The 26,735-nt window shown below is 36.4% G+C and overlaps 1 protein-coding gene across 1 annotated transcript; it reads left to right on the top strand.

Annotated features, from left to right (window-relative positions):
* Positions 1 to 9,884: 9,884 nt before the first annotated feature.
* LOC116262048 (UPF0481 protein At3g47200-like) lies at positions 9,885 to 11,461 on the top strand. The gene has a single exon (XM_031641105.2). The coding sequence runs from the start codon at positions 10,022 to 10,024 to the stop codon at positions 11,459 to 11,461; it is 1,440 nt and encodes a 479-aa protein (XP_031496965.1). The 5' UTR covers positions 9,885 to 10,021.
* Positions 11,462 to 26,735: the final 15,274 nt, after the last annotated feature.

The following is a 26,735-nucleotide window of genomic DNA, read 5'->3' as shown; positions in this document are numbered from 1 at the left end:
TTATGTCTACTTGTTGTTCCTAAAAAGTTGATTTGCTAAAGTTTAGAATCAGCTTTAATCGGGTTTTATTTCATACAGTGATGGTTAGAGGGCATTCCTCATTGCTATCGTGAGATGGCCTCAATTTTGGCTTACGGTAAGTAAACTAATATACTGTGGCTTATTATCCCTTCCTTATTAGAGGATATTACTCCATAAGATCCATAAGCCATCAACTTTAGAGAACGTTTCACATCAGACGTCACCTAGATAATCTTATTCAAATGAGAAGGTTGCAGTAGTTAATCTGGCATGGATAAGATCATTGGCAGCAAGCCTATACGGTAAAAAAAAACAATCAAGATCCTCAAGTCAGGCATGTCAACCAATCGGATTTGTGCGTTTTTTATTTGTTCCCTTTGTTTTCAATGTTCTAGCTCACTGTGGCTAGTTATGTTGCTTGATCTTGCTTTTGTTAAAGATTGGGTCGATCAGTTTCAAGTGACTGTTGCAGTGGGGCTGCAGCTTATCAGTTTAACAGCTTGGAATCTTTCTTCTTTCTGTCCTCCTTTGGTCTCTCTCTCTCTCTCTCCGTCTTCAATGGCTTCCTCTTGCAGGCAGAGCACCATAGGGGCAACTCTACCTCTGCTGTGGATGGGCGCCATTTAGTGCGTCCTTTCCTTTTTAATTATTAACAAATTAAGATGTGCTTTATACTGAAAGACTGTTGTTCCATGTTCCCTTATTTTGTAATTCTCTGCTGTTTCCCTCTTTGTTCCGAAGCAAAAAGCGAGCAGGTGAGGCAGGGAACAACAATAGAGTCGAGTCAGTCGACCGATGACAGGTGAGGCAAAGATGAAGGCCGCAGAGAGAGAGAGAAGGGGGGATCAACAGGACGGGATGAGAGAAATGCATCAGCAACGGCTAAAGTGGATGGGGAACAAGCGCTGGGTGATCCATGTGGAAGAAAGATACCGAGCATAGAACCCTGATAGCGATCAATATTACTTCATTTCCAAAGGAAAATGTCCATCTACAAATGGCCGAATGGCCTTGTTATTGCATCAGGTATGACTGACACCGCACCCCTCACATGGCATCGTTCCTTCGATCCCTACCACCACGTGGAGAACCACCGGCTGCTTATGGAGCGCCTCAAGGAGAGCGCACTCTACAGGAACCTCAAGAGGACCAACTTTGTAGCTTCATTAACCCCTTAAAGGGCATACAGCAAGAACTGAAGGATACGTATGACAATGTTGATCTAGAATTGTCCTCAAATTCATTTCTAAGAATGATGCTGCTTGATAGATGTTTCATGCTTGAACTCCTAGGAACTGTAGATGACCCAAATCAAGTTTGTTCGGAACCCTATGAAGTTGTCTTCAGCAAGAATCGGATCCTTACAATTACTGTGATTCATACGCTGATGCTAGAAATCAAACGCCTGTTCTGGTCCTAAAAAAGTTGTTTGAGGTAGAGAGATCTAGGTGGAGGAATTCAATAACGACACATCTCAATCAATTGATCTTCAGTCATTACGGGCTCAAACATTCTCCCATATAAGACATAATAAAATGGTTAAAGGGTACAAGGCAAATAATTAAGGGTTACGATATAGGAATAAACAAATTATTGGAAATCACAAATATAAAAATAAATAAAATTTGTGAGACTGTATGGGCAAATGCCGACATGTGGCTTTACCCGTGGGGTAACCCCTCAGTTTCATTAGCAGACAATGAAGGAACAAAATTTACAAAAGAAAAAAAAAAAAAAAACCCTAAAAGTGGACGGTACCCATATGTGAACAGAATTCGAAAAACAAAACTAATGATCTTCTTTTGAAAATTATTTGCTAAATAATTAAAATTCCCATATTTGCTAAATAATTAAAAAATGATTATTCGAACACGCGAAGTCTCCTCAGGCTTCTTGACTTGATTAGAAATCTACAAAAACTCTGGTCATCTTATGGGCATCAATTTATCAGGGCCTACCGTTACCACCGTGCTCTCAAAAACATGATTAATCCATGAATTGTTCAGTTAAACCCCCAGCTGCAAGGGAAAAGTAGCATCTAACCGACAAGCACATGTGCAGAACAGAGGATTTACTTGCAGAAAACGTCCAGCAAAGAATATGCGGCCCTTCATCCCATCCCCATCAGTATTCTTCCATCTTACGAATCGGAACCCTTCATTTTGTTAGTCCACAAACTATCATTATTGAGATATTTCTTTCTCACCAATCAGATTTCAAATTTTTCAAAGCACTAAAAATAGTATTAGCCCTGTTCAATGCTTTTATAATAAACATTCAAGTATGTTTTTTATTAATCAACTTAGAGGTCTTCACAAACAGACAAATTCTCTTTATACTGATATTTCCCTTGCCTTTCTTTAAGGGCGTTCCCCTTTCTACCCTATATGAATGTACCAAATTAATCTCTCAAGTGTAGTCAACTCATGTAGTATTTCTTTCACGCCTACAACTCAATCTGAATCAGAAACCACAAATACTTGTATGTACATGGGCATGATGAGATGCATTATCTTAACATTTTTTTCTTAGCTGAGAAAAAGAGCAAAAATCCCAAAATAGCTTGGAAACCGGGTGAACCTCACCAGGCGCACAAAGTGATATATAGAGTGTATGTAGCTGGGTTATAACCTAACTTTTGGTGCTAAAATCTGGTTTTAAAAGAAAATTTGTTTCGAGGAACTGTTTAGGGGGCGTTTGGATGACACCCTCAACAAATTGGTTTTAACAAAACCTGGTTTTTCATATCAAAACATCGATTTCTGAAAATTAGGTTTCCAAGAGATTTAGTTTTAATGTCATCCAAACTCCCTAGCTTCTCCATCGCTAACTACGGTCTTACGTCGGCTTAAATTGTACTGAGGAGTGAGCATATTTGACGCGAAACTACTTCCACAAACCCCGTGGTCTATTCTATCTATACTTGCAGCCATTGTCTTATTGGTTTTAACATTTATTCAGACCCTATTTTCTGTGTTATAGGTGAAAAGTGGCTAGTGATATTACCTATTCTTAGGATCTGGGCCCTCTTGATGTATTCTTTTTTCCAAAATCGTTGCCTTACAGGGGAATTGTTAAAAGGGAAAGTGAAAATGTGAAACTTCGTGTAGATTGTGAATCGTGGTTCGTTTGGTGAACAGATATGTTCTAAATAATTGAAGTTTGATCGTTCATTAATTTATTCGATCCTAATTGATGTTCTGCAGGTGCCGAAATTGCACGCTGTTAATGATATAAGGGGTTTTGTGTTTGATAAAGGTAATGGACAACCACAGGTTACATCAACTATTGAGAAAGACAAATCACCAACCGCCATTGACATCAATTACTGTACTTGTGCATGTGACCAACTGCCGTCGTTATTGATGTCTATTTTTTTATACTTTATACGTGCATTTATTTCCCATGAGTTGGGACAATGAGTCTCTCTTCCATTTCCCCCACCCCCAACCCCCTTTTTCATTATGGGGCACTAGGTTTTGTAAAAAATTTAAAATATGTTAAAGAAAGCACTATAAATATTACTAAAAGCATCACCAATATCTCTAAAACGATTGTTTTTAAAAAGCGGATTTTGTACTTTAATAGTCATCATGCAACTCTCTGAGCGATCCAACAATATACAACAGATTTGAATCCCATATGAACTGGATGCACCAGTATCCATCTCCTTTGAGTTGAAATCTGATGGATAACATAAAACATAAAAGTGAGATGAAAAGACATGGGCGTTTGAATTTCTAGCATGCCTTCCACTGCCCTTCATTTCAAAACTATGAGATGAAAAAACATGAGCAATTCAGCCGCAGCACAAATTTGAATGCCTTTTTCTCATCGTGACCTCTTACTCTTAAACTCTTCTCTTTCAGATTTTGCCTTCACTAGCACTCCTACTATAGCAATTTCCTCCTCCATAGTTGCCTAGGAGCATTTCCTGTAAATGTCAGAAGCAAGAAATAAAAGACAGTGTCTGCACATACACACATACATAATCCTTGCCAACGCAAGGAATTATCTTCTTTCGTTCCCCCTCAGACTGGAAGGCGATTCACTTACTGAGTCTCTCAGTTTGTTGTGGAGATCATGTGAGAATTGATCAAGCCATTACTTTATTGAAGAATCCAGCGATTTTTTGATCGTTTGGAGGACTGCAATGAAGCATAAAAATTTTCTACACCAAAAACCTACTATGATACGATGTTGAAAACGTAAAATAATATTAAAAAGAGAAAATTTTAACGTGAAGCGCTACTTTATTTACCCACAGAAGGGCCATCGGCCTTAGAACCGGTAGAGTATGTCAATGTCTTATATATAGGTCATTATAGTTGGGTTGTCTCCCTATTTTAAGGAACTGTTACAAGATATTCATTATAAGTATTAATAGCATACATAAGTTTTGATTGGCCGTCAAAACAAAACCAAATATTAAATATTAAGCTACATGAACCTGGATAGATGATTAGATATTTAAAAAAAAAAACTTGGTTTCCTAATACTTGTGCATGTCGTCAATTGCAGATGTCTATTATTTTTATAATTTATACGTGCATGTATTTCCGTGAGTTGGAAAAATGAGTCCCTCTCTCTCTCCCCCTTTAAAAGATCTTCGAATATAGCTGAACCCCAACGAAGAAGCCTTGGGAGGAGAATTTTATGATTCATACCTACATTACAAGATTTTTGAATGCTAATGTTGGATCACGGCCTTTTCGAGGACCAAATCTACTTGGGGAAGGTGAAAGGTCACTGCTAGATTGCAGACTTATTTCAAAAGAATGCAAGGCCGAAGCCTCCCCATTCCCCCCCCACTACAAGTCCATTAAAGTAAGTTAGTTGACAATTGCCCATTTAAAGTTATCAATTAGTTGATCAAACCAGTGCAGGCTTATTGTGTGCCAAAAGATGAAAAAGGATCGCAACATTGAGGGTGAAGGGCTGAGCCGTGAAATGGATCAAGAGAGATTGAACATATGGGCATACGAACGCAACCACATTGGCAGCCACCACCACGGACATAACAAAGCTAGTTGATCGGAGAGACGGGCCAACGACAAAAGGCTGTCTCCTTTAATTCTTAAGATGTCAGTAACAGGGACGGAACGCCGGAAAAAGATGGGAAACCTCATGATCCTTGGAAATGAAAAGCAAGCAGCAAAATGTGGTCTGTAGTGTTTCAGAAAAGAACGGTTACAAAGCATGCTTTGCTCCCTAATCAAACAAGAGTTTTAAGACCACACCTTAGAAGCCGAAAAGTGTATCAATGTCCCCGGCCACACACAATAAGAGATCATTTTCATCTTCAAAAAAGTCTATGGTGGACGAATGGTGCTTCTTTTAAATAAAATGGCTGTGTCCTAAAACTTTTCAAAATACTGGTGGCACTATGCCTCCGCCGGCTCCTATTTTGCCTGGCTGCCGGCAAGACCGCAATACCTAAAAAGCACATGGCCAGACTTCTAGAAGAATGAGGCCTTCTAGAAGGAACTGACTGGCATGCTAATGGAAGAAAACACCAGCCACGTGCCTTAGGAAGAGGAAAGGGGCCCACTTTTCTCACAGAAAATGAGGTCTGGCATTCACATGTGGAAGTTATCACGAGGCAGATGTGATCGGCTACTGCTGATCGATTTTGCCATTAAAATTTTGGCTAAATACTATGAACTTTAGCCCATCTTGGCATATCTATTAAAGGAACAGTAGGCTGCATGGTAGAGTACTTGGCTTTTGTGGAGAATGATGAGGGGAAGGTCTGTACAGCATTCGGTGGAAGGATGAGGGGAAGGATGTTAATGCGAAACTAGATGCAAGGTGATTTTCGAAAATGTTTAGTTAGTTTGGATGTTAATAAGAAGTTTTATTGTGGAGGAAAAGGAGGTACCCAAAGAGGCCGAAGTTCCTTTTCATTTTTAGTGGCATCAAGTCTACGACTGTTTGATGACCTAGGTGGTAGAGAAGTTTAGACCGCTTCCTGTTAAGGGTGGGCATCAGGCCAGGTCGCTGCGGGGCCGGTTTGGGCTTGGGCCCGATAGCTCGGCCCGGCTCGGTTCGGCTCATTTAAGTTTAATATATATATATATATATATATATTAATTTTTTTGTTTTAATAATATATATTTATTATTAATAAATATATTTTATATTTAAAAACATTATTTTATGATTAAAAAATGTTTTTTATTTTTAAACGGACTGGGTCGAGCCGGGCAGCCCGGCCAGCCCGATGCCCACCCCTACTTCTTGTCCAAATGAACAGCCAAATGAATAGCGCTACGAGAATAAATCTGATGGTTGAACTTTCACTATAAAGCCAATCCAACCAACTATACTATGCCCCTCAAGGCCAGAGAAAGTTATATATGATTGTGTTGAAGTTCAATAGTAGAACCGTTGGTTGTGTACACCTGCAGCCCGTAATCCCGGGGTGATTCTTGCCAGGTTTTCCTCTTGAGATCGTCAGGCTGTTTCAGAAATTAACTGCCTGTCATGAGAGTCTGTCGATAGAGGCTGTTTCCTTGCTCGAGCGACAAGTGTATCTAGGTCTAATCGTCTATATAAGGCCTTTTTTGGCATATTCTTTAACTTTCTTTCTATTTGTTGTTCCTTAATGGATGGGGGGTGATCCCCCTGCCATAAAAACTATGGAGTTTGATTTTTGAAGGTGTAATTTTACCATTGTATGCAATTGCACTGCCCAGATATGCGTGTTTTCAATGTAAATTTGATTACAAGAGTACATGGATATGAGAAGTGGAGCGGAGGAAGCCAATTGCATTAAATTCAAATTATAATTGACATTTGAACTGAATGAAAGGTTTCTAAAAATGGACTGGAGTGAATGGAAATCAGAATTTCTTGTCAACTGCACCAAGTTTGTGGTAATCTTGCCATTTTTTGTTACTACATTATTGATGATAATTTTCATAAAAGTCTACCTGCACAATCTATAAATAAGCATACAAATGCAAAAGAACTTGTTAGATATTAGAAAGTTAATTAGAGACCGATACGCCGAGCGATCCCAGATGCACAACGGCATGAATTACTTAAGTATCTACATGCATATTTGCTCGCACGAATTTAATGGCCATTAATTAATTGATCATGACCAGGCCAAGCCAAGGGAGCCTGTCCAGGTCTGGTCCATCGCCTGTCCAACACTCTGGTACGACTGATCAGGGACTAACTTGTAACGTGACAATTGACTGCAATTAATCGTGGTACGACGGCTCGCCTCGTTTGTAGCTGTTAGTATGCCTTTATTTTCATCTAGCAAATATTTATACAGCACTTTAGTCCCGTCTGGATCACTGCAATCTTTTGTAGAGAGTTCATTTAGAGAAGTTCTTAAAATGATGCCTATCATTAATTTATTCTAACATTCATGGTCAGCAATCCAAATTTTAATTTGTATTATTAAACCTGAAATCATGAGATTAAATATTTGTCCGCAATATCAGATATGCACATGAAAGATGAAGCATTTTATAATAGCATGTATCCTCAGTACAGACATGAAAAATGTATGTATAAATGCTTGCAATACTATTATTTGTCATGCAACCATTATTTATGTTTCTCCTGCTGACAAACTGTGGGCGCTACACGAGCATTTATTACTTGTGATTCAGACCATTTAAGGGCAGACAAGACATGTATTAATGATCATGTGCATCCATTACTTGGTTCAGATATTCAAGCACACATGCAGTGTGCATATATATAGTTCATTAATTTTATGTGCTGAATACATAATCTCGAGCACACGGCATAATAATATAAGTTTTTGACTATGAAGTTCAATTCCGGTCACATGTTCACATCACAAGCACATGCATCTCATTCATTAGCACGTAAGTCTAGATCTCAAATATTAAGTCAAGCAAATTCATAAAATTTCATGAAAAACAAACGCATAAGACATACAGATCTCAAGCTAACCGAGATCCAAACATAAATTTCCTTGCAATCATGAATCATGCATAAATGTATATGCTAAATGAGGAAAATACAACATTATGACATGATTCACATCCGATTCATGTGCATCATTTAGCAAAGTCACAATAATGTACGCATGATGCAATATACAACTTTAAAGACAAGTCAAATCCAGGTGTGGATATATATAAAATCATCAACAGCCATAAATATAAGTGTTTAACAAGTCAAATTCCATATTCTCATGCATTTGAAACAATAAAATGCAAGTAAATGCATATAAAATAAACTAGACCTCGTATCCAAATGAAGTTACACAAAAAGGGCTCAATGAAGACATAAAAAATACGTGTTTATAACTACTGATTCAATTATCGGTGGTTTGTTATTACATTTTTTTTTTAATTTCAGAACCACAAAACTGATGAACTGTCGTAGTTTTTAACCCTATAGGAGGAACTAGATCCGAGTCTAGATCTATTTAAACAATTGAAGTAATTAAACATATGCATCTTTAAATCATCCAAATCCAAAATCAATTGACAACTTCTAGTATAGGTCTTATTTCAAACTCACTCACCATAATTAAAATATCTACTTTTAAAATGAGATAGATTCAAATCCAGATTTAATATGAGCCGCAACCAATATATTTGTGAAGCAAGTCAGATCCAAATCCAAATAAGCTCATGACAACTACAACATGCAATTCCCTTTTTCCTATATATATATATATATATACCCAAATTCAAATTCATTTAAAACAGCCAAAACATCCATTTCCAAGAAAAAATAGCTCCTGCTTCAAATATGTCTAAAACAACTAAGACATATACTTTCTAAATACTAGCTCATATTCAAGTCCACTCATAGTAAAATGTTTTCAAATCATAGCATATTCAAAACTGCATAGATGTCCAAACGTGAGTTGTTGTTGTTTCTAAATACGTACTTGAGGAATTTATAGACAGAGGCCGTCCTAGTTGACCTACACATAGATAATCATATACATCCAGATTACAATACACATAGATAATCATATACATCCAGATTACAACATAGAGTTTTGCACATAACCATATCTTTATGTTCAAGATTGTCAACCCAAACTAAGTAGAGCACTTACCTGAGCAAAGATGACTTGAATCTAAATCAGCAGTCCACTAGCTTCCTTCTCTAACACTTCTTGGCTGAGATAATAGGAGAACACGTCACTATCCTCAACTTAGACTTCAACCGAGAATGCAGCAAGAAAATGGAAGGTATCTTATCTCTCTCCAATCTTTTTGCTACAGAAGTCTTCCCACTACGATAACAGCAAGTAGAATGCTAAATTGCTGTTTACTCAAGCTTAATAAGTCATTTTTGATAGTCTCAAAATTCTCATCCGAACCCAAAAGAAAGAGAGTGACTCTGGTTTCCTCCATCCTTATATCTCATTTACTCTTTCTATTAGTCCTAACATTCTACTCAACCACCCCTTTAATTTTAGTACATATTTAATATTTAGTTTGATTGGTCTCAATACATTATAAAAATAAACAAGCACTATACACACACACACACACACACACATGCTTATATTTAATTATATTCGTTTGAAAATATAGGACTTTGCACAACACACCCGAAAAGCATACCATCAATAATAGCAACCAAACATTCAAAGCATACGAGTAGAAATGCAAACCTACTCTCACACACACCAAATAATTAATAAGGGTGGAGGAAGGATAGGGAAGGTCTTGTCTCCTCACAACACATGAAGCAATGCAATGGTTCAATAATAATTAAATAATTTTAATGATAAAATTATCATTTTTTATATTATTATTGACTAAATAGAACGTGAAGGTTTACATTAAGGATCATGTGAAGATCTTCCTATCAAATGTTTGTAAGTGTTTGGCTTCTTCATATCACAGGAAAGCATGATCAGTCTTTCTTGTTTCTCCAATAATTTTCCTCTCTTCTCATGTGGCCTTGCCTACCACACTTTTTCAGATAAGTTCTCTTTCATTTGGTTTCGCTAAGTCTTCTACTTTTACTGTCTTTTTTCATGATAACCATGGCACATAGAAATGCAGCAACAACTTCAGAAGAGAAGAAGGAGAACAAGGACTCGTGGGTGGTTGTCATCCAACAAAATTTCGAGTTGTATGACCCATCTGCATATCACACAAGGTTGGCGAAGACGTCCGTCTACAAATGGCCTAACGACCTTGTCATTGCATCAGACGTCATCTGGCTTCACACCCCTCAAATGGCATCCCTTGGTCCCTACCACTATTGGAAGGAGCACTTACAGCCCATGGAGGATCACAAAGAAAGAGCCTTATATGGCATCCTAGCAAGGAGGCAGGTTTCACTCTCTAATCTTGTGAGCTCTTTGAAGCAAGTAGAGCAAGAAATTAGGGACAGCTACGATGATATCGATCCGAAATTGCCATCAGATTCATTTCTAAGAATGATGTTGCTTGATGGGTGTTTCATTCTTGAAGTCCTACGTAGTCGCCACTTAAAGGAGAATGATGAGCCCATCTTCAGCATAAACGGGAGGCTCACACATACTGTGGTTTTTCGAGACATGTTGTTGCTAGAAAACCAAATCCCACTCCTTGTCCTAAGAAAATTGCTCGATGTAGTGCAAAGGGGAGAGATCAACAATGACGCATATCTCAATGACTTGATCTGCAAACGTTATGGCTTCAAACCCCTCCCGATTGATGGACCTGGTTTACACATTTTAGACATTTACAGGAAGTGCTTGATACGGGGCAGACCAACGGAAGAACAGCCAACCTTTTCTGTGGAAGGCTTTATCAAGCCTGTTTTCTTGCAATGCGACCCATGGCTGAACGTCATCGGCAAAGGAATTAAGCGTATGCCCCTCGCCATCCCCATCTTGGTCTGTAGGCTTTTAGGCAAACAAGTTTCCAAACCAGGAAACATGCGATCTGCAATGAGGTTTCATGAAGCAGGCATTGAGTTCAAGAAAGCGAAAAGACACAGTGGGTTAAAAATTACATTCGATAAAAAACAGGGAGTGCTTACTATTCCATACATCAGCATAGATGACCATACAGCAGCAATATACATGAACTTGATGGCCTTCGAAAGGATGCACCCAAAACTGATTGGGAATCATGTGGTGACATCATATGTGTCCTTCATGGACGAATTGATAGACACTGCTGAGGACGTGAGTCTGCTGTGCTCTAAAGGGATTGTGAGGAACTTTCTTGGCAGTGACGAGGATGCTGCAAAGGTCTTCAACAAGTTGGGCGATGGCATTATAGACTGCCTAGATGATGAACTCTATAGGCAATTGCAGTCTTATGTTGCCTCAGATTGGAATGCGGCGAGAGCATATTTGAAGCGAAACTACTTCCACAACCCATGGTCCATTCTGTCTCTACTTGCTGCCATTGTCTTACTGGTTTTAACATTTATTCAGACCCTATTTTCTGTGTTAGCCGTGAAACAGGGGGCGTCTTGATAAATTCTTCTTTGCTAAAAGGTTTAAGTGAAAATGATGAACTTCATGTAGTGTGTCGTGGTTCGTTTGGTGAACATCAGTGTTTTAAACCGTTCAAGTTTGATCCTTACTTGATTTATTTCATCCTAATTGATGTCCAGTAGGTGCCGAAATTGCACGCTGTTAATGATAATAAGGTTTTTTTTTTTTTTGTAAAGCAAGTTGGGTCCAAATCGGAAAATCGGTTCATGACAACTAAAACATGCATTTTTTTTTTCAAAATACATTGGTCTTATATCCAGGTCTTTTTTTTTTATAATGACTAACATATACATAACATACATGTAATATATGTATATATATGTATATATATATATATATATATAACATATATTATATATGTACATATGTATATATTATATTACATATATATTAAGAGGTTGGATTTATATCCAAATTCAAATTAATTTAAGGCAACCAAAACATTCATTTCCAAGATAAATCAGCGCTTGCTTCAAATATGTTTAAAACAACTAAAAAAAATAACTTTTAAATACTTTAAGTACAGATTCAAGTCCATTCACAATAATAATTTAGGCTTAGAAATCCCTTTAAGAAATTTGCAAAACCTAAGAACGGGAGACAGAAAATTTTCAAAAGATTGAAACCCCAACGCCAAAAAGAATAAACAACTCAGAATGACAAAGCGAGTTTTTGGAAACCTCTTTCTAATAAGAAAATCTTTCAATGGTGTGGTGGGATTGAAAGTTCGGTGCTAGTTCTTGCCAACGAGAGTCTTAGGCCTACTGGATCCTAATTGATGTTCTGTTAATGATATTAAAGGTTTTGTGTAAACAGTAAAGGAGAAGCAGGTTACATTAATTACGACTTTCATGTGCGTGTGCAGGAGCTTAGTAAAAAAAAATTTGTAGTAAGATTCAAATTATAGTTTTAAAGGTTAAATTAAAAAATTTTAAATGTTAAATTATAATTTTTAAAGTTTATACGTAAACTTTCAAGTTTTTACAATTTAAGGAGAGGGCAAAGCCCCTCCAACCGCAGACTTCACCCCTGCTGCCCATGTGGTATGTTTATCTATGTTTGATAAAGACAAAACACATGCTCTGCATGTCAGATATTTATTCTTTTTTATAATTTTACCTGCATTTATTTCACGTGAGTTGGGAAAATGGGCCCCTCTCTCTCTCTCTCCCCATTAATTATAAATTTTTTTTTACATACAGCTGAATCCGGATCATTTTATCCATAAGCCGCCAGCAAGAACGCTGTAAAAAGACGGGAACCTCGAAGCAAGCACCAAAATGTGGTTTTTATTGTTTCAAATAAAAAAAGTGACAAGACGTGCTTAGCTTTCTAATCAAACAGGAGTTTAAGACCACATCTTAAAAGCCGAAAAGTATATCAAAAGAAGCCAATTAAATGGCATAAAAAATTTCAGTGGAAGGGCACCCTTATATTTTTACCAACTTTAGATGGATATAATTGCATTTTCAAACAAATGTATGGTGGACCGATAAAACTTTTTTTTTTTTTTTAAAGTATTAGAAGACACATTGCCAAACTTTTAGAAGAATGAGGCCTTTACAAGGAACTTAACGCTAATGAAAAAAATCACTACACAAAGGGTTTTCATGCGGGGGGCTGCATTAAAGTTTTTAAATTTAGATAAGAACTGAAGTATTATTTTTTAAAATTTTTATATAAGACATAAAATTTTCTAAAATTTAAATATATATTTTTTTTAAAGAGGGCATAGCCACTGCAGGCCCATGCAGGCCCACACTTGGCTCTGCCCCTAAGTGGCTATCAATAACCACGTGCCATCTAATTCTCTCCAAAATAGGAAGGCACCATACTACTTTTCTCAAATAAAAACACTTCCATCCTTCCTATTCCACCTCAATTCATAAAATGCTCAATACAAACACCATAACTAGCTAGCACTAATATCTCTATAACGATTTTTTTTTGTACCAGATTTTTTACACTTAATGCCTTTTTCTCATCGTGTCCTCTTATTCTTAAAGTTTTGTCTATCATTTTTTGCCTTTACTAGCCCAGGAGCATTTCCTGCAAATGTCAGCACCAAGATCAAACACCGTGGCCACACACGAGTGCGCACATATATATATATATATATATATAAGAGTTCAAATCTATTGGTTGTCAGATGTCACACTGTTATAAGAAAAAAAATCTGGCGCTAAAAAATAGTTGCACCAAAAGGGCATTAATGATGGTTAATCGTGCAAAAGGAGTTTATGATGCATTTAATAATGGTTAATTTATAGTAATTTTAGCAATCGACTTTTAATCTTTAGCCATCCAACAATGCACACTCACTTGTGAACAGTGGCGGAGCCAGAACAGTCCAATCTCTGGATCTGGGTAGGACCAAACTAAATTTAAATCTAAAAAATACATAAAGTGATTAAATTTTTTTTTTTCAATGTAAATTTTTTTTTTCATTTTGTCAGGGTGGGGCCATGGCCTAGGCGCCCCCCCCCCTCCCTCCGCCCCTGCTTGTGAACATGTGCATGGCAGATTTGCATTACCCACCACAAAAGAAAGTTCTTGTTTAAGAAGAGGCAGCTTCTCATATATATATATATATATATATATATATATATATATATATATATATGCCAAAGTGCAGGTGCATTGCACGCATGCAGCATCTGATATGGGACCGCCACCTTCGAACGCGCATCCCTTTCTAACTCACTTCCCCATTTTCGTTCCTTTTCCCTCTCAACTTCAAATAATATGTGTTTCCCCAACATACGTTTGATCTCAAAATCCATCTTCATTTCTTGCAAGCTAAAGTAATAATATGTGTTCTTAGAACCTTTTCGGGCAGACTACTTTCCCCAATTACAAGCTAAAGAATAAATTATGGTTAAAATAAGTGCTGAAGTTGTTAGAGAAACATTACAAATGTTATTCATACTTTCATTTTTGGACAACTTGTACTTCCATTGCTACAGCCAACTTGAACTTTTGTGATGCGTAAAAAGCAAAAAAAAAGAAAAAGTGTGTCGGTGATGTTAAAATATTTATTCTTGTGACCGGCCGAAGTCATCACTAACTAAGTTTTTGAAAAGAAAAAGTTTCGCTGTCACTGAAATTGTCAATCAATGCAAATAAATAAAAAAATCATACGAGTGCATGTGGGCCATTATATTTTTGACAAGGAAAGAAACTAAGGATGAAGAAGGTACGTACAACGGTACTTACAAATAAAACGTTGTTCAGTAAGAAACTTATAAAAAGTGCACAAAAGACAGTGTTAGAGAACAACTCAAAGGTGGAGAGAAACTTCCCCTCCACGTAAATGTCATAAAAAATTTAAACAAACCTTGATATGTAATAATAAAAAACAAACCTTGTGCAACTATCACATCAATGAACGAGCATATGATTAAAAAAAAAAAAGCAAAATGTAAGGAAAATCAAGTTTAGGAAGAACACCTAAAAAAGACCCACTTCTGAAAAAGAAAGAACCACATCCATTATACTGTGAAACAGAGTATAATAATGTCTTTTCAAGCCCACGTACTGAGGACATTGTTGGCAAACTCAGAAATCAGACTTGGATCAGCAGTCAACCGAGTTAGTAAGTTGGCTCGGTGACTCGACTGGGTGATTCGACTGAATCAAATATTAAGAATTGGATTATCGACATGCAACCGGGTTACTATCCTCTTGCTCTCTTTATTTTTATTTTTTGCCAAACGATCTACTTAACTACTTTTAAAAACTTGGTGAAACATGAAAAACCGTTCTCTACTGCTTGTTTATATACTCAAAACTGTTGTGTTCTTGCCGATGCGTTCTTTTGATACACAAAAGAAGACGTCGTTTTTGTTTACATACTGGACACAATGCATCCAGGATAAGTGTGTTGGTACTTTCTACAGTCGGAGGTAAAGGTGTTGACGAACCCGACTTTTCTGTAAATGCCGGAAAAAGTCCCCCAAACCACTTGCCCTACTAGTAGTTTATACCATGAACGGATCATCACTCCAAATCAACTTATTTCCTCCTTGCTCGAGGCTGACCCTGAAAAGTATGTAAAAAAAAAAAAAGTATGTTCTTTCCAGTGTTGGGAGGTCACCGATAGCTCGACCGACCACCTTCACAACATGAAAAAAAAAAGAGAAAATGAGATAAAAGATGAGACTGGTTTGGGGTTTTCGACTTGAAAGTTGCGGAAAAGGCGAAAAGCCCCAATAAATAGTCCACCCTCCATTTATATATATATATATATATATATATATATATATATATATATATATATATATATATATATATATATATATATATATAATATATATATATATATATATATATATATATATATATATATATATATATATATATATATATATATATATATATATATATATATATATATATATATATATAAAGAGAAAGAGAAAACAACCAATTCAGCTTCTTCCCTTTTTTGGTCATTCCATACTGATTCAAGAAAAAAAAAAACTGAATTAAAATCAGTTTTTATCAATCAACTTAGTTTTATAGCGCAAAACTTAAATTGTGCCTAACTCGGCCAAGTCAACCGAGTCTTGATGTGGATCACTTAAGTCCTAACCCATGACCTGGATGCGGACGATTTTCTATTGGAATTGCTGGGTTTGCCAACTATGTTCGAGGAATCAACTCTTTCTCTATATAAATTTTTTTCTTTCTTTGCAATATTGATGATAAAAAGAACCTTCTTTCCCTCTCTTCCTCTCACCCATAAACGTGCATTCGAAGATGCTCTCAAGAAAAAGGGACTCCTTCCCTTTTAAAGATCAAAGGCATAAAAAAATGTTACAAATTTTCAGCACAGCCAAAGTCACATTTGACTTCCCACAACAAAACCTTAAAGAGAAATGGATCCTCCCAAACGTTGGTGAACCCAATTCCAACATAAATTTCATGTGCGTTTATTGAACAAAGACGGTGCATGATGTTCCAAGTCTAGAACATTTATGAAAAATTTAACGTAGCTGTGAGCAAAGCTGGACATATCTGAGGTGTTAACATAACAAATAACAGTTTAGGTAGGAGTGATGTGGGCAATTGCCCACACAAGCGCCTCGGCCATTGCTTTTTTTTTTTTTTAAGTGGTCAAGAATTTGCAGATATTTAACAAGAACAATATGGCATTTGACTACCCGGAAAAGTGGAGCGCCGATGACCGGAAAGCATTGAATAGCCATATAAAAGATATATGGAGGCATTTAATTACCTGGAAGAGTGAAGCGCCCAGGACGGGAAAAGCGCTTCTCACCCAGGGGGTTCTTCCTCTGCAGCTCCATGATGTGATGAGGAGGACGGAAGGAAGGAGGAGTTACGCGGGCTTCCCTCCTCTCGCATTGGCAAAGAACCGCAAGAAAGCAGTGCATCTGTAGACACAAGCCAAGGGTTCTTCCTCTGCAGCTCCATGATGTGATGAGGAGGACGGAAGGAAGGAGGAGTTACGCGGGCTTCCCTCCTCTCACATTGGCAAAGAACCGCAAGAAAGCAGTGCACCTGTAGACACAGGCCAAGGGTTCTTATTTCAAATCGTGGCTGTCTTAAGTGAACTAAAAAGATTAGTCGATTGTGCCCAACAAAAAGCACTAGGAAGTTGGGCCTAAAGTCCAGCGCTCTTTTGCGTGGAAGAAGTGTTCTTTTAATTGACACCTTTTCTGCAAAATCCACATTGGTTAATTGTTGGACTTTATGCACATCAGGAAACAATTAACCAATGTGGATTTTGAGAAAAGGTGTCAATTAGAAGAACACTTCTTCCACGCAAGAGAGCGCTGGACTTTATGCCCAACTTCCTAGTGCTTTTTGTTGGGCACAATCGACTAATCTTTTTAGTTCACTTTAAGACAGCCACAATTGGACACATTGGTGGAACCGCCCTTGGATCAGTCCATCCGCAAGCAGCTGCTTAACACTTATGCCCACACTGTGCTCATCCGGGACATATTATACTTGCTGGAGAATCAAATTCCTGGCCTCGTCTTGGATGTGTTGATTGATGTAGGACTCTGCAATAAAACTTATATTTTAGATAATTCAAGATTTGTGTGTTCTGGCTTAAGAAATTGTTGGAATTTGATGATTAGGCATGAGCTAAGATACTATCCAGTATTGGATCATCTTAATTTGATTAATATTTGATAGTGTTTTGGAAAATGCTGTAATAAATTTGGGAGGTTATATTGCAATTTATGAAAATGGTGAGAGGCAAATTTAGTTTGCAATATGAGATTGATTGTGGTGTTGGACCTACAAGGAAACTCATCGCCCCACCTAGATTTTAACCAAATTGCCTCATGATACTTTACCAAAGATAAAGCTGAACCACTATAGAGTTTTATTTCTTAAAAGCAATGGTTAACCAAGATCAATTTTGTATTTTTCAGCAAAATTTGAATTGAAGCGTGATCAAAACATGTTAATATGGGGAATTTAAGCATTTCCCCATATTAAGCAACTTGTTTTCCTCAGTTTCTAAAAGTTAAGCGCACATAGCTGCTGCACCCACATGGGTCTGTTATTTTGTTTTGTTAGGTGAAACAGAAGAATTCTGCATGAATGAATACTCCAAGTAAAGGTGTCTTTGCGCATTCAGTAACTGACAGAGAACGAAAACAAGCACTGCATTCTAGATAATGATACAACTTTCAATTTCCTAAACCACCAAAACATTTTCCATTATCTAGAATTTTACATTATTAGGGCAGTGTAAAAGAAAATATTAAGGGACCCGCCAGAAGGTGTTGCCAAAAGGGAGATGATAAAGTGAGTGTCCTCTCTCTCTCTCTCTTTTCAACCAGAGATGCAAAAGAAGCAGACATAAGAAGTGAGAAATTTGTGCAAGAAACGTAGAAGGAAATGAGTGGTATGTACAGTGAGCATGGAGTAGATCTATGGATGAATGCCTAAAGAAGCTTGAGATTCTCTATCATCCCAGTGAATAGTGGTGGTGCTTGGGGTGGATTTTCCATTTTATATATGTATCACCAGCTTGTTGAATTTCAATCGTCCATAAGATTTCTTTCCTAAATGAAAGATTAATAAAAATATTGTTTAATCATATACCTTTTATTTTCAAGTTCTAATAAGATTTCATTCCTAAATGAAAAGATTCATAAATTATGTTCTATTCTTACCTTTTCATTTCCAATTTTAATAAGATTTCATTCCTAAATGAAAATAATCATAAATTATCTTTTAGTTTTATCTTTATTTACTATCCTAAAGGGCTTAACTTAATTGTTTAACCTTTTGGTGAATGAGGTCCTCCATTATTAACATGGTGTATGAGTAGGTGGTTGAAAAGTATCTAGGTTGATTTCATTGTTGAACAAGAAGATGATATATATGTATATATCAAATGTGTACATAATTGCTAGCATTATTGTCAAGAGAATACTTGATGTTTTTTATATAAAGTTTGGTCTATATGATATTAAGTTTTAACATGTTACGATGAAAATGCTTGAAAGACTGGGAAGGAAAAACCTTGAATGGAAAACCTCGCTACAAACCTTGAACCAAAATTCAAGTTACGATGGACAAACCAATGATGGAAAACCTCGTAACTTAGAAACATAAAACCCACATAAAGTGAAAGCGAACTGACAGTCTTATGGCCAAGTGGGAGATGTTGGGTAGTGGCCTTGAGCCCTATCCCTTTCACTCTGTTGTAACTGCAAAGGAGATCATGCAGTTATGAAATTGAAACAAGAAATAAATCACAATATTATGTTTCTGTTTTAATTCTTACCATAAATCTCCATGCCATAGCCGTAGCTGGGATTGGGGAAATCCTGACAGGTGGTCTATAAAACCTAGCTTCTATTCATTTAATAGTCAGTTCATTGGATAACCAACTTGCGCCTCTTAGAAGCAAAGCCCCAAATCATTTTCTCTCTTGCTTCTTCCGTTTCTCTTCTATTTTGTCACAGGTGCTGCTGCTGAGTCGTGGGTGAAGGATCGCTCAAGTTTCCAGTGCTCTTTTAACACTACTTAGTTCCTACAGATTGGTTTCCTTCAGTCCTTTCTTCTGGCCCTTTCTGTTCTTTTTTTCACCCACCTCTGTTCCCCCAAAACCAGGCATTAACTTCTGTGTCTTCATCTATCTCCTCTGTTTCCATCCCCCCAGTTCCCTCCAGCTCATCGCACGCAGCTGACAACTCCCCTTGCTAATGCTTTGAAGGTCTTCCTCATTCGCTACCCGGATAAGGAAAGTTCCTTTTCTAGTCGCCGTGAATCGCACGGATGAGAGGTGCTCCCATTGCTCGTGCAACAAGCTGAATATAAATTCGTAATCTAGGCTACTCCGGCCTAAGGCTGCTATTGCAGAGAACTCGAAGGGACCAACACATGGAATTAATTAGAAACCCAAAAGAGATCGAGCTGTCGATACACAAATTTTATTGAAGGGGTTAAGGTATTTCAAAATTTTTTATAAAAAAATGTATATTTTAATATTTTTAATTCAATTAAAAAGTTTTTTTTACTTGAACATAAGTATTTTTGTTATAAACGTACTCATGTGCATAATTTTTTTGTAATACAGAGGTATATAAACAACCGGTGAGAGAATTACTAATATCGATTAAGAGCTGAAGAAGATGAAGATGATGATGTCACATTTGGTAGCGTCATATTAGTACAACTTTATATTTCCCCTTGACTAATCAGTGGGCACGCAGAGGCAGCCAGTATGGAGCCCACACGTGTTCACATTCTCCTCAAGTCCATAAATAGAGGCAGAGTTCATCTTGTTTTCGTCATCCCAATTCGATCGACCGCCTTTTTAACTCTCAGACCTCCCACTCGCTCCTTCTTCTTCCGTCTCTGCGACCATCAGTCCGGTGAGTTGCTTCTTGATCATATTGCGCATCTTGATTTCTCCTGCCCGCTGCATGCTATTTTTGCAAGCCAAGTAGATTCATGCTATATCTTCTACAGTTTCTTCTGGGTTATTTAATTTTTCAGTAATCCACACCATTATCATCAATAAAAAAAATCACCATGCATCACCCCTAATACTATTGGGAGTAAGAGTGAAGCTCGCCGGAAAATGTATGTAGGGGGGTAAATATTACATTCTTTAATTTCTCCTACATGAACGTGCACTCTTGAAAATGTGTTTTGTCAGTGTGTCTAGGCAAATATGAAAATTTTGGACGCATGCATTTTTCAACAATGAATTAAGGTAAATTATATAAAGCTCTCAAAGAATGAATCACCTTCAACATATGATCATGTCTTCTAACCTCTCGTTTTTCCTTCTTTAAGGTAGCATTTGATTATTTGATGAAAAAATTGTTTGCCGCTAAAATCTCTCGTATTTAATACTGGTCCATTTGTGGGGTGGAACTAAAAGTTCCACGTTCCATAACCCCAACGCTTGCTAATGCTTGATATTTTTTATCCGGACATCTGATTTTCATGTTTGATTCAATGCAGTTATAAAAATTCATTGCAGTATAAAAATTCGTTGTTGTCTCTTAACTGTTTTAAAAGAATAAACTGGTCGAGCTAGCATTCCATCCATGCAATTTTGGCCACAACAATCTGGTGATCAGGTTGAGCCGGGGTTGATGGAGCGGCTGTGGAGGTCCGTGGACAATTCTCTTTCAAGACAAATCATCGATCTGAATCGATAATTTTCTACCTTCTTCCGATTGATTGTTGACAGAGACATCTCTCTCTGTCTTACGTGCTGTCTTTCTTAAGCCACTTTTTGTCCTTTTGACGTGCTCTTTGCTTGCCGGAAGAGACACATTCATGTTCATATTATATTGCCAATAGTGCGTTATATTTGTTTCTTCTCATCGTTTTCGATCACAATGGTTAGTCATTTGTCATTTTTCTGGTGAAGAGTATGTCATTCTTTCATCATTTAAAAATAAAAGCTGAAACTTTAACTTAACTTCTTGTCTTTCTATGGTATAGGGTTTTGGTACATCAAAGTGTTGTTTCTTCCACGCATCAATTGACGTATTGGTGACCTCTATTTACAAAGGGTTAAGGCTCTGTCTATTCAAAATGGAAACTGATCGCTTATCAAACCTTGTCCGACTGTCAGTGTCAACCTTTATGGTTGGGGTTTGATTTTTTCGTAGCTGAACCACCGTTTTTGTGTTTATGTTTGATAGCCTCGGATATGAGATCGCCAATGTTGATTTTAAATCTTTGTTATAGAGATTAGAGTTTACAAACTGAGGATTCCAAATCTGCATGATTTTGTAAAAACATCAGACTTATGGTATGAGGGTGAGGGGCCTGATCACAAGTCCATGGTTTTGAAATATGTGATAGTTTCAGATCACAAAAAAGGTTATCAAACATTTAGGAGTAGTTTGACATTGAGAATAACATGTGAGTGTTTCATGAATCTGTCAGACAATTGAGGTAGATTCATAACACGGCTTCAAGTGTTTTATGAAAACTTTAGTTTGAAAGTAAATTCATAAAACACTAATGTCATGTTCCTAGTGTTTGCGGCTTTTTTGAAAAAGTAAAACACATTTTGAAACTATATATGGCAGTCAGTTTTTCTAGCCAAATATAAAAATTCTGGACCCATGCATTTTCCAACAATGAATTAAGGTAAATTATATAAAGCTCTCGAAGAATGAATCACCTCTGTCTCACTATGAATATCAAGGCTCAACATATGATCATGTCTTCTAACCTCTCGTCTTTCCTTCTTCTTGTTACGCTTGAGCTAGAGCTCAAGCGCCAAGTTTTCCTCCTTTAAGGTAGCATTTGATTATTTGATGAAAAAATGTTTGGCATTAAAATCTCTGGTATTTAATACTGGTCCATTTGTGGGGTGGAACTAAAAGTTCCACGTTCCATAACCCCAACGCCTGCTAATGCTTAATATTTTTCATCAGGACATCTGATTTTCATGTTTGATTCAATGCGGTATAAAAATTCGTTGTTGTCTCTTAACTGTTTAAAAAAAAAAAACTGGTCAAGCTAGCATTCCATCCATGCAATTTTGTAAGAACTCCCGTGTGGCGACAACAATCTGGTAACTTCTGCACATGATCACCATATTTAATGATCTTAAGTATATAACAGAACCAATCCCACCCCCGCCCCAAACAAGAAATTGTCAATGGGAGAAAATTTTCTCAATCAATCTTAGCATCAATAATTACAAACATTTCCATGCCATGCGAAAAGAATTCCCAAGAAAGATTAAACAACAATAACAAGCCCGAATGAAGAAAAGTAAAGCAGAAAGAATGTTGTATATCAAAATAGTTTTTATAAGTATCTTAACATGTTTCTATTTTATTTGAAATAATTTTTTTAAGAAAAAATTAAAGGTCTAGTTATCATCCCTGACCTAAGTGTCTGGCTTTTACCAGTTTCTCTAAATATATGAGTGATTGGTAGGAGCCAGACCAATAGGTCAGGGACAGGGACAGAACCAAGCCAACCTTAGCAATATAACCTTAAGTATAAGTTGATGCAAAATATATACTAAGTTGATCACTTTTGTGATTTTAATAGTGTTTTTATAATGAACAAAAATGAATGGCTCAGATATATATATATATATATATATCACAGGAACATAGATACAAAAGACATTAGACATTCCTCTCCCTTTCTCTGCACACCCACACACATACAAAAGACACCAGGCCCTTTGTTTTTAATACTTTTACTTTCTCCAGTTAACCTTATAAATGATCTTTAAATATAAAATAGGGTGAACTTATAAATGTTTTTTAATATGCACATACAATTCTATATGATTTTAATTTGCTTTAATCATTTTGGTTTAACTCGTACTACATGTATAGATATATGCAATGTGCCCAAGTTTCAAACCTGGTGTTTTGTATATATAAAAAAAACAATGAAATCAAGTCAAGAAATGTATATCTACGTAGCTTCTTAACAAATAAAATTATCGTGTTATTTGAAAGGGAAGAAAAAGGAGATTATGGTAAGGATGTCAATATATCCGAATTGGATTGGGAATATCCAACCAAACCGTTTCGAAAAAAATTGGATATGGACAAAAAATAGTATTTGGTTAAAAAATAGGATCAGATTCTGATTTGAGAAATGACATCCGATTAAATTTGGATATACATAAATATCTTATGGGATTTAGAATGGATTTATTTTTAAACAAATATCATATATTTAATTCTCTTACATTTTGAATGTAGGCCAAATTCGGTTAAAAATTTGCATTTGGATGTTCATATAAAAAATTGGATTGGGATTGTGAAATCGGATTTCGAATCTGGATATAATTTTTCTTTGTTCATGTTTGAATCTGAAATTGAATCCGAGTATGTGAACATTCAATAAAATGGATATAGTCAAGGGTATATATATCTCATTCTAATCCCATCCATTGACATTCCTGGATTAAAGACATCAAAGATCAACTAATAATATTGTGCAGAAAAATTGGGATAATAATTATTTTCAAATGGCATGATGGAGGTGGACATGATTTCCGATAAAAAAAAATATGAGAAATTTATTTATTATAAATCAGTTAAATTGTTTGTCACTATCTTGAAGGCATAAAACTTATGTGTGTGTGTGTATATATATATATATATTTTCTTACCACAAAACTTTGGATACTAACTTGGAGTATTTCCTTGTGTTTGTGTGTGTGTAACTATACTTTAATGAGATTCACTGACATAAAGGCAGTTCAACTTCCTAGCACAGTCTGTGTTGCTATTTTCAAATCTAATTGCATGAGAACTAATGCTCCCTCCTTTCCTTCACCAATAAGGCACAAAGCTATATCGTGTTTGACGTAGTGACAACACTGTCAATTAGGTACCTTGCTTCACTTCATATGTGGAGACGTCAATGTATTTGATTTGGATCAGATGTCCAATACAACCATTCCGAAAGAATTGGATATGAAAGAAATTTTAACACCGGTTGAAAAATAGATCATATTGGATTTAAGAAATGACATGTATTTGGATTCAGGTACAGATTCATATATAAATAAATATTCTATTAGATACAGATCCCGATCGAATTATTTATTTTTAAACATATATCACATATCTGATACGCTTACATTTTGAAAGTTGGCCAAATTTGGTTCAAAACTTAGATTTGAATATAAATGAAAAATTCAAATTCAGATTATGAAATTGGATTTCGGATTCGAATTCAGATGTGACTTTTCTTAGTTTGTATAAGAATGCGAGTTTGTGAATATCTGCAAAAGCGGATACAGTTAAAGGTATATTTGAGTTGAATCCGATTAGTTGACATCCTTACTCATACATCACAAAGATATAATGCTGGCTAAAAATGAAGGACCTCACCAAAAGCTTAAACAACTAAGTTAAGCTCTTTAGGACAGTAAATAAAGGTAAAGCTAAAAGATAGTTTATCAATATTTTCATTTAGGAATGAAATCTTAATAAAATTAGAAATGAAAAGGTACGAATAGAACATAATTTATGAATCTTTTCATTTAGGAAAGCAATCTTATTAGAACTTGGAAATAAAAAATATATAATGAAAAAATAATTTATTAACCTTTCATTTAAGAAAGAAATCTTATTGACATTTGGAATTCAACAAGCAGGTGATACATATATAAAATGAAAAATCCACCCCAAGCACGTACCACTCTTTTCTAGGTTTCTTTTATGTATGATTATGTTACCTTGGATCTTCTCTAGGTGTTCTTCCTTTACTTGACGTTTCTTTTAAACATATCTTTTTTAGTCATATGCTCATTAATTGATGTAATGGTTGCACAAGAAAGCCTTTTTTTGTTTAATATATCTGGAAGGCAGCCGCAGAAAGCCTTTTTTTTTTTTTTTTAAAGAGGTCTCGTGTCTCTATTCTCTATACAGGTCACTACATACCCCAACTGGCATCATTAATACTGAGGCACAACAGACGCGTTGCAGATGACCGAGAAGCTCTCAGATTCAACCTGCAGGGCATCCTGGTACTTCACTCATATCGCCATTTCCATTCACTTAAATAATACAAACCACAAATAAACAAGTATTTGATGATATTCATCATCATCCATTCCTACTAAAGAGGAGTGTCTACACATTCTAGTCTACGTAGACGATACATGGTCACTAGTTCCTCATCATTTTTTCTTCAAGACCGATCACATGCCTTAGGAGGGCACGAGCAATGAAAGACCGGGGAGACTTATTCTGTTTCCTTGGTGTTGAAGTAAAACACTTGTAAGGTCAGACATTTCATTTGCAGTAAATAAGCTGATCAGCACTCATGGGCAATTCGAGTGAGGAGCACTGGGTAATGGTAAAGTGTAATGAGATCTTTTTGAGTGCATAGCTAGAGCTGACAGGGTCGGCTGTCCTATTCATCGAAATTCCTCAGCCAGGTTTGTTGCTAATTTGCTCAAAGAGCTACAATTTCCTCGTTCCAAGGCACCGTGTGACAATTTGGGGCATTATGTTTTGCAGCTAACCCTGTATTTCATGCATGAACAAAGCACGTAGAGATCGAGTTTCATTTTGTTCGGGATAATGTAATGAAGAGAAATTTCACCATGAATCAATTCAGTAGATCAGAAAATCAATTGGCTGATTGTTTAACCAAAACACCAAATTCAAGACCATTTGGAAAGTGTAGACAATCTGATCCTCATGCAGCCCATTCAGAGGTTACAAGGCAACCTTTCCTCTATTTGCATGCGCGGACCCATGAAGGATAGATATAAACTTCATCTGAACTTACGGCTCCACCCACAATTAGACTTGCCATGGTTCTCCTGATCAATTTTAGAATCAGAGTCGGTGGTGTAATCAGCACATAACTTGGCAGGCCACTTCAATATGCAACTTTTGGTTTTCATCCCATATGGATCAATGGAGTCATGAGTCATGACAAGTGTTTCCACTGCTTCATGCGCCTTAATAATTGATGAGAGAGAATAAAAATACTTCGCAGGCGAGCGGGTTTCACGTCAAGGAAGGCCCTTGTCCCCTTGTTTGTTTCTCTTTGTTACAGAAATGTTTTATAAAAGGATTCAATTATACAGTCATGAATCATAGTATTAAAGCTCCAATATTGAAAAGAGGTGTGCCAGGATTTTCATGAGCAAAACATGGAACCTATTTCTGTTCAGAAAAAGAAGAGGATTTTCCACGTACAGAGATATTATGCTACAAATATTAATGCAGAGGATTACGTTAAAGAGTATTAATGCACAAGATTTAAATAGCTAGAAAAGTGCACA

Source organism: Nymphaea colorata, chromosome 1, assembly GCF_008831285.2.
Source record: "Nymphaea colorata isolate Beijing-Zhang1983 chromosome 1, ASM883128v2, whole genome shotgun sequence".
NCBI classification, from domain to species: Eukaryota; Viridiplantae; Streptophyta; class Magnoliopsida; order Nymphaeales; family Nymphaeaceae; genus Nymphaea; species Nymphaea colorata.
This window is presented reverse-complemented; position numbering and strand designations above follow the sequence as displayed.